This window comes from Chelonia mydas, chromosome 1 (genome assembly GCF_015237465.2).
Source record: "Chelonia mydas isolate rCheMyd1 chromosome 1, rCheMyd1.pri.v2, whole genome shotgun sequence".
NCBI classification, from domain to species: domain Eukaryota; kingdom Metazoa; phylum Chordata; order Testudines; family Cheloniidae; genus Chelonia; species Chelonia mydas.
In genome coordinates, this window is record NC_057849.1 from 113,127,107 (window position 1) to 113,143,491 (window position 16,385).

At 42.8% G+C, this 16,385-nt stretch overlaps 2 protein-coding genes across 8 annotated transcripts in view; one reads left to right on the plus strand and one right to left on the minus strand.

Annotated features, from left to right (window-relative positions):
- The window catches only part of FHL2 (four and a half LIM domains 2), a 62,801-nt gene that overhangs the window by 24,980 nt on the left and 21,436 nt on the right, over positions 1-16,385 (plus strand). For 2 of the 7 annotated variants that reach the window (XM_037897802.2, XM_037897793.2), the window contains one exon: positions 15,484-15,660. The exons of 2 other annotated variants lie outside the window; for them this stretch is intronic. In XM_037897802.2, coding sequence (XP_037753730.1) covers positions 15,505-15,660 — 156 coding nt within the window. In that variant the 5' untranslated portion in view covers positions 15,484-15,504. Of the gene's footprint in view, positions 1-1,049; positions 1,260-7,817; positions 7,909-15,483; positions 15,661-16,385 lie in introns of those variants that run through there. 3 more of the 7 variants (XM_037897810.2, XM_007068949.4, XM_043536492.1) reach the window with 3 other exon arrangements.
- The window catches only part of C1H2orf49 (chromosome 1 C2orf49 homolog), a 60,437-nt gene continuing 44,595 nt past the window's right edge, over positions 544-16,385 (minus strand). Inside the window, exon 5 of the mRNA XM_043536462.1 lies at positions 544-607. Coding sequence (XP_043392397.1) covers positions 559-607 — 49 coding nt within the window. The 3' untranslated portion in view covers positions 544-558. The remainder of the gene's footprint in view (positions 608-16,385) is intronic.

Sequence of the window (16,385 nt, forward strand, 5' to 3'; positions counted from 1 at the left end):
TTCCACAAACCTACATGCCACCCATAGGGAAGGGCTGCAGCGCCACCAGCAGTAGCTCCCAGCGGGAAGTTTATGGGGTTTCTATTCATCCTGGCAATTTTTCTTTAAGTTGAACAACTTACCCTTCTTGGAGCGTGTCCATCGTTACTGAAATATTAGCAACTTGAACTGCACACAAGGGTAGAGAACAAACACTGCAAATGAGCTTTGGATCCAAATTCACCTCTCCCTGGAGGTTTCTGAGGACCCCCACTATTTTTAAGTTAATATGTTTCTGTTAGAAGGGTTGAAATATGAAACTAGGCTTGAAGTAGAGAAATTATTTCCTGGTTATGTTGGGATTAATGGTCCCCCCTTTATTTAATACATGGCCATTGGAAGGGTTCTCTGTATGGTCCCCTAGGTGTGCAACCTGCTTCTTTGGCTTCCAACTACACAAGGAAGATTTTGAATGTCAGTTGCTTCACCTTTCCTCCCTTCCCCTAACCCCCCCACCCCCCCCGACTAAGGGGGTAAAAAAAGCAGGAAGGGCTATGACTTCATGGACAGGTGCACCCATTATACACACATGCTCCTCAGAACACCAGGGACCTTATCCATCAAGTACCTAGAAAGAGAAACAATGTAAATCAATCCATTGTTTAGAGAAGCGTGAAACAGCTGACAGAAGAGCCAGTGCAAGCAGATTCTTATAGTACTTCTAACCAAATTCTTCATTCTCCCAGCCAGGTGAGGAGAAAATCAGTGAAGGGTTTGTGCTTGAATCGCTCTCAGCCTTTCTTTCTGCAAGCTGAGCTCACTGGGCTTTAACAAAGCTCCATTTCTAACAAACATCATGGGGTTAAAAAAGCAAATGTGTGTGGAGGGGGGGCGAGGGAGCCATTTTCGGAAGAGGGCCAACAAAGACAGTGTGGTTAGGAAGGGGGAGAAAAAAAATCTACATCCTTGGAAGAAAAAGTGTTGAATGCCAGCTGCACAGAGCCTAAAAGGAGTGTTTCTGATGCTTTTGTCTCCTTATATGGTAAAATGATAAAGAGGGGTTTCACTAGGCTGTGAAGGCAGCAGCCTGCTTCCACACAATACTGGCTGCAGAGCAGAAATCAGAAGAGCTGCCCTTCACAGGCTGTAGAAATCCCTGGTTAGCTGTGCAGCTGTATTCTACAAGTAGGGCCAGGTGCTCTCCTTACATATTTGTTAATGGATGTGACTCCCTGTCCTGCCTGGTCCAGGGAGAAACATTGACTGCCCGCTTCTGCTCTGTAAGTAGATATCCCTTCCCCCCCGCCCCCACCATTGACTATACCTTAGGAGTTATTGATTTAAATAACAAAGGGTGCAGAGTGAGAGATGTTTAATCTTAAAAAGTGTTCTGTATTGGATAAGGATAGGAGCAAGGGGAGATATTTAATCCCCCCTAAAAAACACAGGTAGGGCTGTGAAGAGGCTAGGAAGAAGGGTTTTTCATAAAAGCAGATCCTTCTGTATGTCCCTCTGTAAGTGATATCTTAAGCAAGGTGATGAGGCATTGAGCCATTTCATTGTGTTACTATTTTTACTACTCTATAGGCTATTGTATGTTTATCTGATCCACAGGAGAGGTCGTAAAAGTAGGAGCTCAGGTTTTGTTTTGTTTTTGTTGAAAAAACACCTCCATTAATACTTCCTAACCCAACAAAAGAGCTGATTATCTTTGCACTGTAGCAATAGCTGATGCACATACAACAAAGGTAGCTTTGCCTATTTGCTATCCCACACCAGGGACAAAATGTACACTGGAAAAGGGTGTACTTTTTTATTTGGAGAGATTTGATTGGAATGAAAAGCAATAAATAGCTCTGAATTTTTTCCTTTTGCCACATATATGTATAAAATGTGTATGAAACCACAATCATGTAGGTGGATTATCATGGATTTTTCTGTACGCATAAGAGAGGAAAGATCATTTCAATAAATAATGCTAACTTTCATTTTTCTGCTTTAATTATTATCCTAAACCCTCGCCCTATCCCCAAGGTAATATTTGGGTTTTGATATATTGTTCACAAGACAGCAGCCTATTTCCATGTACATAACAAGGTTCATACTGAGACCCAGTTACAATTCCAAAGAGGGAAACCAATAATAGAAATATACACAAGAAATGTCATTTTGTTGTTCAACAACTGTTATCTAGAGGTATGTTGATTAAGAGGATTGATTACAAATAATAAGCGTTATAACTAGCAAATTTGGATTAAGTAATGATAATGTGACAAAATCTTCCCTTGGATATGCATATGCAGTTTCTGTTGACTTCAACTGGAGTTGGCTTAGGCATATAAAACGAAGAATAAGGATCATCAAATAGCTTATTGCAGCCAATTGGTAGGGAATTTTGTAATTAAGTTTGCAGTTAAATTTCTATTATGATCCCTTATTTTCATTTGTTTCTACATTTCAGAAGCTCTCTCCTTTAGGGCTAACATCTTTGATTCATTTTTCCTTAGCCAAATTATGACTTCTTGGTTCCTGAAAGTTTGAGAAAAATTGATTCAGCCATTTGGATTTGAAACCCCAGCCAGCACCCACTTCCCCCCGCCTCACTTTTTTCACTGTATAAAAATTATTACCCGATTCCCCATCCCGGGCAGATAACTGAAAAAGGGTGGGCTTTGAAAGTTGGCTTGTAGGTAGAGCTCATTTTAGAGTTCTGTATAGCCTTGACCAAGTTTGAAAAACAATTAGCTGGATACTAATAAAATTATAAATGATTGGAGGGTGGGGGAATTGCTGTTGAGCAGGTGTCATAGTGGAGAAAAAAGTGGGAGTACTTCACCATAATCCCACAACATCTGGATGTTTTATACTAAAGTTATTAACAGTGAAACAGCTAACAATGTTAGTATTTACACTGTTATCATTAGGGTGAGAATTAACACTTCATTGAGATGAATAGGGCAGCTCAGATGGTTCAGCTGTTGCTGAACATTCAAATCTTCCATGGTCACTATGGGCTTGCATATTTTAGCAATCATAGGGCTAGATTTTCTGTTTAAATGAAGACTTACATTCTGCAGAACATGATGTGGTCACTAGACAATTAGCAGTGTTCATGCCACTATATACAAGCTCAGTTCCACCTCTGCTATGATTTTTTTTTGTCGATTATCACTGCTTGCTACTTATACTCTAGGAGAATGTACATAGATGCTCCAAAACACAGTTCCTGTCCTGAAGACAGGGCAGGCAATCAGGGTGGCTGCTTTGAATGCCAACATTTGGAGGTGCCAAATCCCCATTTGGGGGGCAGGTACGGAGAGGGTGCTCGACAGTTCTGCTTGGATTTTTTGTTTGTTTGGGGTGTCGGGGAGGTTGGGTTTTTTTGCTTGCAGCACCTTTCGGGTGAGTGGGAAGCACTGAACACATTTTCCACCTCTGGCAGCAAGACACCTAGGCTAGCTCTGACTGAAGAGTTTTCAGCTAGGATGCTATCAAGGATACTGGACATAGACAGGGCCTGTACCCTCTGGCTTTCCGGCTTCCTAACTAGGGTGTTATGATTTTTAAGCGAGCTCAATGAAGCCTGGTTGTGAAATCAACATGGACGTTTTCCCCACCCACAGAGTCAGGCACTCAAGCACAGGGACTGGAGCTGTAACAGTTTACATGATGAAGATTTTAAATGGCTCATAGAAACTTGCATGACACTGTCCTAAAAAAAAATCCACTAGGTTTGAACATCAGGAGCTGGAGAAAATCAGGATTATGACAAAAGTTACAGCTCTTGCAATTATAAGATCTCATGACAAATTTTGTTGCAGTCTGTAAAGTCAAGCTTTAATTTCAGAAAAAAATTAAGATCCAGTTCCAAAACCCATACCCACATAAGTAAGTCCATTTGGCTCAATTCTCCATTAAATAAGCTGAACCTTGTGTAGTCATTTACTCCTGTGTAAGCTGGGTGTGAAACACTGTCATATTCGAAGGACAGCATGTTATCTCCAGCTCACACTGATGTAAATACCTACACCAGATGGAAGGTGGTAGGCTTTGAAGTTCAACTGGGACCATTTAAGAAGAGGTCCTTGCTTTTTCTTCCCTGCAAATGAGCCATAAAGCTGCCTTAAAAGCAGCTGGGGGTTCCCCCATTCTGGGAATCCCCAGCAGGCATAAGGTCTGCTCAATGCCATTCCTCCAACACCCAGAGGCTGGTTACAAACTCATGTAGGTTAGAGCAGTCATGAGACTGTTTCACCTTGTGCTGGGGAATAAGCTGGTCCCGGGTAGCTTTAGCGAATGGGTGGAGGATAGAAAGATGGCAGCTCAGTCAGCCCCAAGGACTGGGGAACTTATTTACATTTTTTGCCTGATTTAAAATTGCACAATTAAAATTATGTTGCATTTACATATACTGAGTTATTTGTGATGCAATTTTACCCCAAATGAGGGTAGAAGATAGTAGAATATTGGCAGCCTCCAGGGAATAAATCAGAGGTACACCAACAGCCACAGAGAAATCAGAATATCAAAAGTATTTAGCTATGTATGTGAGTAAGTATATAGAAAAAGGTTTGATCAGGAAACACTGCAGGTTTCCGTCAAAGCTGAATATTCAAGTACCCCTGCCTGTCAGAAAGCTAAAAAATGATGGTTCTTATTTCATTGTTAATTTGCACGTGCCCCTCTCTATAGAATAGTTTATTATAATAATTAGGCTGCTGAGTAGTAACGTACACACTAATAATAGTACAAGCAACTTGAGTGAGTTTAACACTGCAATAAGAACGTAAACTTCTGCATTTCAGGGTTTATGTGAGTTAATGCTGCATCACCATGAATGGAACAAGTCACTCTTTCTCCCTCTTTTTTAGTATAGTTTTTCATCTCATCCCAAAGTCTTCTTCATTATGTGTTTAATTCTTAAACATTTTTGTTCAGCAGAATAGATGATCCATTATTTTCAAAGTCTTATAATTTTAAAAGTAGACACAGAATTACTTGAGGGGTTAAATGGATTGTAACTTTTTAAAATAACTTACATTGAGATAAAAAACCCGCACAGAGACTCAACTGGGATCTGGACATCCAGCTGATATGTCATTAGACTTCTAGCCTAGGTCGTAGGAGGCTGGGTTCAAAGACCATGGTCTGACAGATGTCTGGTGTGACCATGGACAAGTGACTAATAGTCTCAACACCCTGTGAAGTAGAGAAGTACTATTATCCCATTTTACAGGTGGGGAACTGAGGCACAGAGAGAGTAACTACATTAACAATTGTGAGTTGCTCAGATATTATGGTATTAGAGGATATATAAATACCTTGATATATAGATAGATCATTGTTATTTAATGTTTGTGTAAAGTGCCAAACTGAGAAACCTTCTATTTATCTATAGGAGAGGTAGAGTGATGCACCCTTCCATGCGTTCTCTGGTTTTGCTGAATGACTTCTGGGAGGTCTTAAGAATGCTTTTTGCAAGCTCCAAACTCTTTGTTTTATTCTTGGAAACACACCCCCAGTCGCACATGAAGCAAGGAACAAATCCACAGTTAAAAGATTTGCTTTTTTCTATCAGCACTTACTGGTCAAGGTCACAGTCTGACTACAGTCATGGGGTTTGAGGCTGGGCATGTTCTGAAAGAGAGCAACAGCATATCTTAAGATGCTTTGGTTTCTCAAAGGCACAGTACTGAATTTTCCCACTAAGCCCTTGGGTCCTGCTTACAATAAGATCACTGTACCATGGTATTAGGAGGCTTCCCTCCCTTCCCCTTCAGAAGAAATGACAAAAGAAAGAAGAGGTGGACAACCAGCCAATTGAGAAAGAAAGTTAGCAGCAAAGTTTACACAGAGAGTGGTTAAGCACCCGTTAACAGAGTTAGTACAGCTGTCATTATACAGGATACACAGGTCACCAGATGGAAGAGATTGTTGAAGTCATGCTTCCCCATGATGAAAGGAAGTGCAGAAGAGGAAGCTTCTGCCCGCTCCCCTCTAGGAGTTTCCATGTCAGTGACCTTCAGAAAGATGGGATGTCTGTATGCTTGGAATGGGGGTGTTGGTACTCGGGTTAACATCGAAATATCCTTGAAAAGTTCTTCTTCTTTTTCCCTCCCCCTCAGCCAAGGATGGGAAATGTGCACCTTCATGGAGGAGAAGTACAACACCAGCCACTCTGAGACACTGTGCTTGTGGAATACGCACAGCAGTGCCCACTACTGCACCTTTCCCCAGGGTGCAGCACAGACCACTGCCCCTGCATCGATCCGTTTGTGAGTCGAGTGTCATTGCTGGGGCTAGACTTCCTTGGTCCTTACATGTTAGGGATGCAAGGTCCAGGACTATACATAGCCCTTGCCCAGGGGCAGAAAGCAGGAATAGCCCCTTCTGCCCTCTTTCCACACTGGACTAGGTACAATCTAGCCCCAGGTGTTTTAACTCTCCTGTTGTCTTTATTAGCTCTGTAAAGCAGATTAAATCTGGAAAACTTTTGAGGACTGTATGCCAGGAAAGAGAAGAATCACATGAAAGTGACACCACCACATACTAGAAACACGGACAGTTAATTGCCAAAAATGCCACAAAATCAGCCACCTCTGAGACAACACACAGGAGCACATGCAGAGAACTGAGATCTTTCACTAAAGATGCATAGCCTGACAGATGTTCAACTTCGACATATTTTAGCTATTTGTGGTTCCTCATACTGAAGACCAGACTAACCCTCCTGAGAGCCACATGGGTGCTACCGAAAGCCCTAAAATAGACTTTAAAAAAGCAATGGTGTGCAATGACAAAGCCCAGCAAACACGGAAGTCCAGCTCCTCAGCCAGTGCAAATCGGCATAGCTCCATCTGGCCCAGAACACGTTACAGCAAGACAGTCAGCTCCTCTTCCTGAGAATCAGGCATAACGCTCACCGTAAATGAATACTCCTTGCCCAATGGCTACTTAGAACTCAAATAGGCGCTCAAAGGTGAGCGATCTTACCTCCTTCTCCCCATCAGCCAGCCAGTCCATAGAATCACCCTAGTTTATTGTACAATATCTATTCCATATTAGGGTCCATACAGCTCAATTCAGGTGGATTTCCATCTGCCCTTTATGCCTTCTTTTCCAACTAATGCTTCTGGTAAATGTTCATTTAGTCTCTTCTTCAAATAAACAAAAAAAGTAATAACATTAGCCTCTGATGCCTGCATGGAATTATGGTCTTGGTCAGAAAAATTATTAGATCTTGGAAAATTCACAGGCAGATGGTGCGACAAGATGATTGATAACAATTGTGCCCATAACTGCTAAGTTACGGGAAAGATCATCTCTTGGCAGTAAATCTGTTGTATAGTTCAGACTGGTACATCGTAACTACAAAGGACATCATAAATCTTTACAGTTTAGCCTTTGGAACATTAACATAAATAGTTTCCAAATGCTCCGTGTCTGCATGGACTTTGTCAGTGGAGTTGCCAGACAGAAATCTTCCTTTCTTGAATGAAGGAAAATAAAAGGTTTGAAAAATCCTACATGCACACAGCGGTTTTTTAAAAAAATCACATGTGTGGGAAGTGTCTGAACACCTCCAAGGAGCACTTAATTTCTAAACAGAGGGTTAGCAGAATCTCATGCTCACAGGAGTACAGACTGTGGGTGGAATCCTGGCTCCACTGAAGTCAATCGCAAAGCTGCCACTGATTTCAACAGTGCCTGGATTTCATTCCATATCTCAGTATGCCATTACAGTGAGAGTTAAAAGCTTTGAGTCTTTTAATATAATTTGTCTCCTACATTTTATAGTGAGGATATTTCCCTCTTGCTTTTACCGTTGTTCTTTTTAGTGTTTCTCAGTGTGGCAGTGTAAATTTTAGTAACCACTTCTCTTCTAATGAGCTTACTCAATGGAAAAAGGAAAGGAAGCACATTGTAAAGGTAATGTATTAAATTATTCTTTGATTATTGTCTTACAATCACTGCCCTACTTGGCATGGCAGGACCTGGACATATTAACATTCTGGGCATGCTGAAGCGTCCATCTTTTTTTCCAGGCCTGTGAAGAAAAGGTTGCCTGAGAATTTCTGTATTCCTTTGGAGTTTATTTATGATGTGGATCATGGTAGAAGTGAGATTTTATGATGGGATAGGCTTGTTTATTACTAGGATTTTGATGAGTACTGATGTAAATAGCAACAGTATTATTATTAATTTGTATTATGGTAGCGTAGGCGCTGACTCTGTGGGTGCTCCAGAACCAGAGCATCCCCGGTAAAAAATTAGTGGATTCTTAATGCTCACTGGCAGCCCTCCCCATCTGCCAGTGGCCCAGCCGACCAACTTCTCCCTCTCCCAGTGCCCCCTGCTCGCCGCAATCAACTGTTCTCTGGCATGCAGGAGGCGCTGGCAGGGAGGGGGAGGAGCGGGGATGAGGCATGCTCGGGGGAGGGGGTGGAACTGGGCAGGAAGTGGGAGGGCAGGGGATTGAGCACCCATGGGGCTTGGAGGAAGCCAGCACCTGTGTATGGTAGCAGCTGGAGGCGTTGTTGTGTTACGCACTGAAGAAACACAATAAAAAGACAGTTTCTGACCCAAAAAGCGTACGCTCTATCCATGATACCAGCCAAGAAGAGGGAGTTCTAGGTAAAGAGTGAAGCAATCTGATTAGTTTATTAAGGCTTGGTCTACATGAAGAAATTAGGACAGCATGACGATGTCGCACAGGGGTGTGAAAAAATCCACACTCCTGAGTGATGCAGTTAAACTGACCTAAGCCCTGGTGCAGACAGCACTCGGTCAGTGGGATCTAGCTGCTGCCTCCCGGGGAGGCGGAGTACCTGTGCCGATGGGAGAACCCCCCGGTTGGCATAGGTAGCGTCTTCACCAAAGTGCTACAGCTGCACTGCTGCAGTGTTTTAAGCGTAGACGAGCCCTAAATAGCAGTATCAGTTACCCACTATCTAGGCCAGAGGTGGGCAAACTTTTTGGCCTGAGGGCCACACTGGGGTTCCGAAACTGTATGGCGGGCTGGCGTAGTGTATTAAATTGCTCCCCATCGGAATGTGTTACTTATGGTGTACTACTTATGGCTGGCGCTGAGCGGCATAGTAAGAGGGCGGGGAGCGAGGGGTGTTGGATAAGGGGCAGGGAGTCCCAGGGGGCGGTCAGGGAACAGGGCGGGTTGGATAGGTGTGGGAGTCCCAGGGGGCCTGACAGGGGGCGGGGGTGTGGATAGGGGGCGGGCAAGTAAGGGGACAGGGAGTGGGGCGTTGGATAGGGGGTGGGGTTCCGAGGAGGTGGTTGGTGGCCGGGGGTCCTGGGAGAGGGCGGTCAGGGGACAAGGAGCAGGAGGGGTTGGATGGGTCGGGGGTTCTGAGGGGGGCAGTCAGGGAGCAGGAAGTGGGAGGGGGAGGACAGGGGGCGGGGACCAGGCTATTTGGGGAGAAACAGCTTTCCCTACCCAGGTGTAGTGTATTAAATTGCTCCCCATAGGAATGTGCTACATACGTGCATTACTTACGGCTGCCAGTCCTGGTGCTTCATAAGTAGCACATTCCTACGGGGAGAAATTTAATACAGTACACCTGTCCGCTCTTAGATTCATAGTCAGAATCTAATGTCAGAATGGTCAGAAGGGACCATTATGATCATCTAGTCTGACCTCCTGCACAACGCAGGCCACAGAATCTCACCCACCCCACTCCTACGAAAAACCTCTCACCTATGTCTGAGCTATTGAAGTCCTCAAATCGTGCTTTAAAGACTTCAAGGAGCAGAGAATCCTCCAGCAAGAGACCTGTGCCCCATGCTACAGAGGAAGGCGAAAAACCGCCAGGGCCTCTTCCAATCTGCCCTGGAGGAAAATTCCTTCCGGACCCCAAATATGGCGATCAGCTAAACCCTGAACATATGGGCAAGATTCACCAGCCAGATACTACAGAAAATTCTTTCCTGGGTAACTCAGATCCCACCCCATCTAACATCCCATCACAGGCCATTGGGCCTATTTACCATGAATATTTAAAGATCAATTAATTACCAAAATCATATTATCCCATCATACCATCTCCTCCATAAACTTATCAAGTTTAATCTTAAAGCCAGATCTTTTGCCCCCACTGCTTCCCTTGGAAGGCTATTCCAAAACTTCACTCCTCTGATGGTTAGAAACCTTTGTCTAATTTCAAGTCTAAACTTCCCGATGGCAAGTTTATATCCATTTGTTCTTGTGTCCACATTGGTACTGAGTTTAAATAATTCCTCTCCCTCTCCGGTATTTATCCCTCTGATATATTTATAGAGAGCAATCATATCTCCCTTCAACCTTCTTTTAGTTAGGCTAAACAAGCCAAGCTCCTTGAGTCTCCTTTCATAAGACAGGTTTTCCATTCCTCGGATCATCCTAGTAGTCCTTCTCTGTACCTGTTCCAGTTTGAATTCATCCTTCTTAACCATGGGAGACCAGAACTGCACACAGTATTCCAGGTGAGGTCTCACCATGTTTTGTTGGTCTTTTGTTGGTGAGGTCTCACCACCAGTACATTTGATGGTGTTACTGTGTAAGCAGCTCTCAGTTTCTGTAATTTCAGATAACGGAGGACAGACTTTGGGAGGTGGAAATAACTGGCCTCTTAGAGGCCAGTTCCAGTTTCAGGGCTTTGATGAACTGATTGTTTGTCTTTTAACTAAGCGAGGAAACTTTATTTTCACTTCCATCTTAAGGAAAATCAATTCTTCTGTATTTTCCACAGTATGCATCCGATGAAGTGAGCTGTAGCTCACGAAAGCTTATGCTCAAATAAATTGGTTAGTCTCTAAGGTGCCACAAGTACTCCTTTTCTTTTAGGTAAGAAAGATGGTCATTTCAGTTATTAGGACCCAAACCATTTAAGGCTTTATAAGACCAAAAGCAGTTTAAATCTTCATCTGGAAACCAACGGGCAAACAGTTCGAGTATGGTGCACAGGTATACTGCAGTCCACATGGGAAACCACTTCACAGGCAGACAGTTACACACTCTGAAGTAATTTTTGAATGGTTTTAAGGTGTAGTTGCATACAGCTCACAATGCAGCAATTAATTTGAAAAGACATTAATAATTGTAACAAAGTGCACCTAAAAGGAACTCTCAGCCTTCTAACCAAAGGCAAATAATAAAAACAGCTGCTATCTGCATATTCAGAATGAGTGGTGGGGTTCAATAAGACCCCCAGTTTGTGAACCTGAATAAAAGAGTAAGTATTCCTCATGCAGGGAAGTGGACATAATCTCTGCTGTTTCTTTCAGTTGCTTTCCCAGTCTATAAGCATTAATTCAATCTTATTTGAACTGAATCTCAGATAGCTAACTCTCCTCTATGTCCAAGTCTCTCATAGACACTGGATAAATCAGTCAACTGCATTGGATAGGATCAGAGGAATAGATATAGGAATGGGTGTCATCTACAGACCAGCTCATACCTCCTTTCTAACCCATCTAATGGCCCATAAACAAGCTGAATAGAAATAGCAACTGAAGCCACCCCATGGCTCAGTGCAGGTTAGCAATTGCACAGCACAACTCACTGGGATCTCTCAAAAAGAAGGAATGGAAGCATTCAAAAGCGACCCCGCCTATGCCATGGTGTGTCAACAGCTCAGTGGTACAAAATCCCACTGACAGAGCGAAAAGACTCGGCATAGACATCTGGTCTTCACCCACATCTACAGAAGGAAGCATAAAACAACACAATCAGTATAGTGTCTGTGCAACAGCCAGGCCCCAACCAAATTCATTAGATGCCAAGATGACCAGAGAACTCTGGATCTCATTTGAGTTCCCTTCTCTACAACCTTCTGAATAATCATTCTTTTATGAGGAAGACTGGAGTCTAGCTGAGAACTGGAGTGATTGTCAGGGTCAAAAGGTGATTTCTTAGTGAGATCCTAATAATCACTTCTTTGAAAGAAGACTGGCTGTCAATGCCTTCCTGTGGGATAGCAAGTTTCATTGTCTAATAATGGCTTCAGCAGATCCTAGGTTATTGATTTAGAATCCAATTAACACTCTGAAATTCGGTAGGTTCTTGTCCCAAGATCAGGCCCAGTATTATCATAATTACTGCTTTGAGAGCCCCCTGGGGCACGCCAGTGACAACACCACTCACACTCCGGGAAGACCTTCTGTGATTGTAAAATTGTTATTATTAAAATAATTAATCCAATAAGTGGACCAACCCAGACAAGTAAAGTGATGTAATAGAACACTGTTAAGGCAGCCGGCACAATTACAGGCACGAACTCACTCTATTCTTGGGGAGAGCTCTAGAAGTTGAGACAGATCCTAGTCTGATTCCGGCACGCCGATGAAGAAGTCCCAATGGCTGTACCTGAGACCAGATGTTTTATAGACCTTAATGGTCCTCATGCATATGTATGCATAGCTCTTCCCTCCTTTACAATACCTTAACTTCTTTGCTCTTAATATTAGAGACCCCTTATCCTATAGCTAGTACTGTAATTAAGCAAAGCTTATTAACATACATCAATTGAATTACTATGGTTACCTGTGGTTAGGCATCTGCAATATTTCCTCAAAAAATACTCTAAAACTGGTAGGTACAGACTGTCTTCTTGCAACGCTTGTGACTGTTCCAAAACAATGAACAGAATCTTATGCCATCCTGTGACTTAAGATCACCGTTAGTTTACTTACTTATGCTAGCTTATTGAGTAACTGCTGTTATGCAGGCTGAAAGGCCTTATACTTATGGTAACTGCTTAAGCTATTCTTATAGATCTAGGCCTACAGATCTCGCATTTGTGCTAGCAGTTCCTTACCCCTTTATCTTATGATTGCTCCTATAATTACTGTACAGCTACAGGAGCATAACTGAATTCCCAGGTTGCAGTCTGCACACCATTCCCAGGACCTTGGCAGTGGCCAGGCCACACCTCACACAGAAAGCACTCTGTTTCCTCATCATATTTGACTCAACTACAGTACAGACCCATTTACGCGCGGATGTCGGGAGTCAAGCCATCACGACCACGTGTTAACGGACCGTGGGTTAAGAGGGCCGTGCTGAAAAAAGTATCTATGATTCACTTAGAAAAAAACGACGTTATTTTCTGCTCTTTCTGGCTCGCATTTTCTCTCTCTCTTATGCAGTCTGTCATTCGCCACAGATGAATGATTTCGATATTTTCTACATTTTGCTCCTCCATAAATCTTACAACAGTTTCTACAGCACTAAGGTCTTCTGTGGGCGAAATTTTGACCTTTTCAATGACATCCTCTTCCTCCTCCTCCTCCTCGTCATTGTCATTTAGGGCCTGCGTTATTAGAATTCTCACCATCACTTTCGCGGTCTGACGTAGCCTCGCAGCCCGTTAATATTTCTTCTTCGGACAGAAATTCTGAAGTCGGGCAATCTTCATCCATCTCCAGCCACTCGGTAATGATTTCCGGTGACATATCCGGACTAAAATTTTTTATCATTTGAAAGAGAAGTTTACCTTTATCCTCTTTTGTCTGCGTGCGTGTTTGTAGGACGTCTGCTTCCTAAAATCCTTCAAAGTCTGGCTCTGAATCAGTGCCTCTGCTGGAGTTTTCTGAGTCTGAGCCGTCTTTGACAGAAAAGGCATCACTGAGAGCCTTTATCCAGCAGTTTTCAATGGACTTTTGTTTTACTCCATCCCAAGCTTTTTTAACTACATAAATAATTTCCTTCATGTTTAACTGCTTCAGGAATTCGGAAATGCCTGAAGACGTGCATGACACAATCGCCGAAACCAGTGATTCGGCTGGAGGATGGGCTGGACAATTGTCAAGTAGCAAAAGTGCTTTGGCTTAGAGTTTCTTCAACCGCAGATGCTTACAAACAGCTGGAACAAAGCTATTGTGGAACCAGTTGTTGAAAAATGTGTCTAGTCATCCAAGCATTTTTGCTGTTAGCGTATATAATTCGCAGTTTGGCTCTATTGAGGTGGTTAAAGCAGTGAGGGTTATGAAAGCGGCCAACGAGAAGAGGGGCAAGCTTATGGCTGCCCATCTTATTACTACAAAAAAGAAGAGTCACACAATCTTTTATCTTTTTAAATCCAGCTGTTTTCTGTGTCTCGTAATTAAAGGCTAAAGTCTTATCAGGTAGCAGTTTTGCAAATAAAGCTGTTTCATCACAATTATAAAGTTGTTCTTCATGGTAGTCTTCATTTTGTAAAGTAGATTTTAACTCGGTGGTAAACGCATTCGCGGCCGATTCATCGGCTTTCTCCAGAAATCGATACCTGCGCTATGCCATGACGCTTTTTAAAACGACTTATAAACCCCTTGCTGGCTTGGAATGATTCATCCCCTATTACATTTCCATATTTTGTCGCTTGGGCTGAAGGATTGGCCCACTTAGCGGCATTCCTTTCAGCCTTTCCTGAGCAAACCCCATGTGCATGGCTGTGTCTGTTGTGGGGTTTGCTGAATAACACACACGTTTTAACTTAAGCCCCACTGCAGAATCGATATTTAGTACAAAGCCATTCCATTTAGATTCATTTTTTAGCCATCCTCGGAGAGTTGCTTCGGCAGTCCCAACATCTTTTGAAACTTTGGCCTAGGTTTTTCAGTCGATCTATTGCAGCTAGCTTTCCTTCTGCAGTGTAGGAACGCTGACACTTGCCCTCTGCCATTGTATTAGGCCTACGGTTAAAATTTTCTAATGTAGTATATAAATTACTATATAAAACTACTATATATTATATATCTCTCTAGCGTGACAATGACTAAGCATGTGTGATAAGTCTTTACCAATATTGGTAAAGACATACAACACGTTTCCGCTCCGCACTCCCTGTCGATTTCTAGGTCAGTGAGTTAGTGAGCAAATCTGTAGTGCTACATAGCAAGTTCCTGTACTGCGTGTTAACGAGTCTCACGTGTTAAATAGGTAGCACTGGGAGGCATGGCGCTACGGCGCTTTAAGCGGATTCGCGCATAAATCGGGTCTGTACTGTATCTCTATATGTGCAGAAAGCTCACTTCAAATCTGAATGATATAATCCACAAAACAACTTGAAAACTCTTCACAGCAAGAAATGCTCAACTCGGACAGTGGATGAAACAGCTCAGATTAACCAGGTTGTTCACCAAGCAAGACCATTCTGCTGAATCAAACTTTGTAAGCATTATTGTGGAAGAAAACTTCCTGTGGGCAGATTATTTCATTACTGTCCATTATGAGGATGCTTGCACCTTCCTGTGAGGCATCTGGCACTAGCCACTATCAGAGACAGGGTGCTGGACTAGAAAGACCACTGGTCTGACGCAGCACAGCCATCCTTATGTTCCTAATTTCCCCTCACATGAGGATTTAATTCATTAACTAATAAAAAGGTGTTGAAATTACTTAGCATTAAATTAAGTATAGGTGTGGTACAATGCAATAGGTCTGAAGGGGATCTATGCCATCTTGTTGCTTTCATTGGAGTTCAAGATAATAAGTCATAAGTCTGAACCTGCTTGTTTTCTTCTTCATGACAGGTCAGGATTCTAGACACCAAAATGACTGAACGCTTTGACTGTCATTACTGCAAGGAGTCCCTGTTTGGCAAGAAGTACATCCTGAGAGAGGAGAGCCCCTATTGTGTGAAGTGTTACGAGAGCCTTTACTCCAACACTTGTGAGGAATGCAAAAAACCAATTGGCTGTGATTGTAAGGTACCTTGGACTTGTGTTTCATTGACATCACTTCTGTCAAAATAGATTGGATAGGTCCATTCCCTGCATAAAGCATGCACCCCCCCACAAGGGATCCCCACCACATTATAGAGGGATCTGGGTGGAAGATGTCTGCTCCATAACATCTTATTGACTAGGTAATTAAAAACCTGACCTTCCAAAGTGCTAAGCACCTCCTTGGAGATCCAGGGGAATTGAAAGAGCTCAACACCTGTCAGGAAGTGCTTTGGTCCAGATTTCCAAGAATATCCAGTAATTTTGGATGCCTAACTTGAATATGCCCAGGCCCACTTTTCCAAGGCACTGAGTAATCACAGCTCCCATTGGCTGGCGTTGCGGATGCTCAGCACCTCTGAACATGAGGCTCTAGGGTTCCAATGCTGGACACCCAAAAGAGTGAAATACCCAAAATTATAGGCTCACTTTTGAAAACTTAGGATTTAACCTCTCTGCCTCAGTTTCTCTATGGGTTAAAAAGGCTATTAATAATTACCTGCTTTACACAGCTGGCGTTAGGATTGTTTGAATGGAAGTGAAGTGCTTCAGGTGAAAACTGGAGAGTATTTTTTACCATCTAGGGGAAATTTAGAACATCAGCCTTCTGTTTAATAGGTTAAAAATGTTACTGAGTTTCTCTCCAAGTGATAAATGTTAATATTTTAGCTGTTCATTTAACAATAAAAACACTACCCAAGTAACATGGG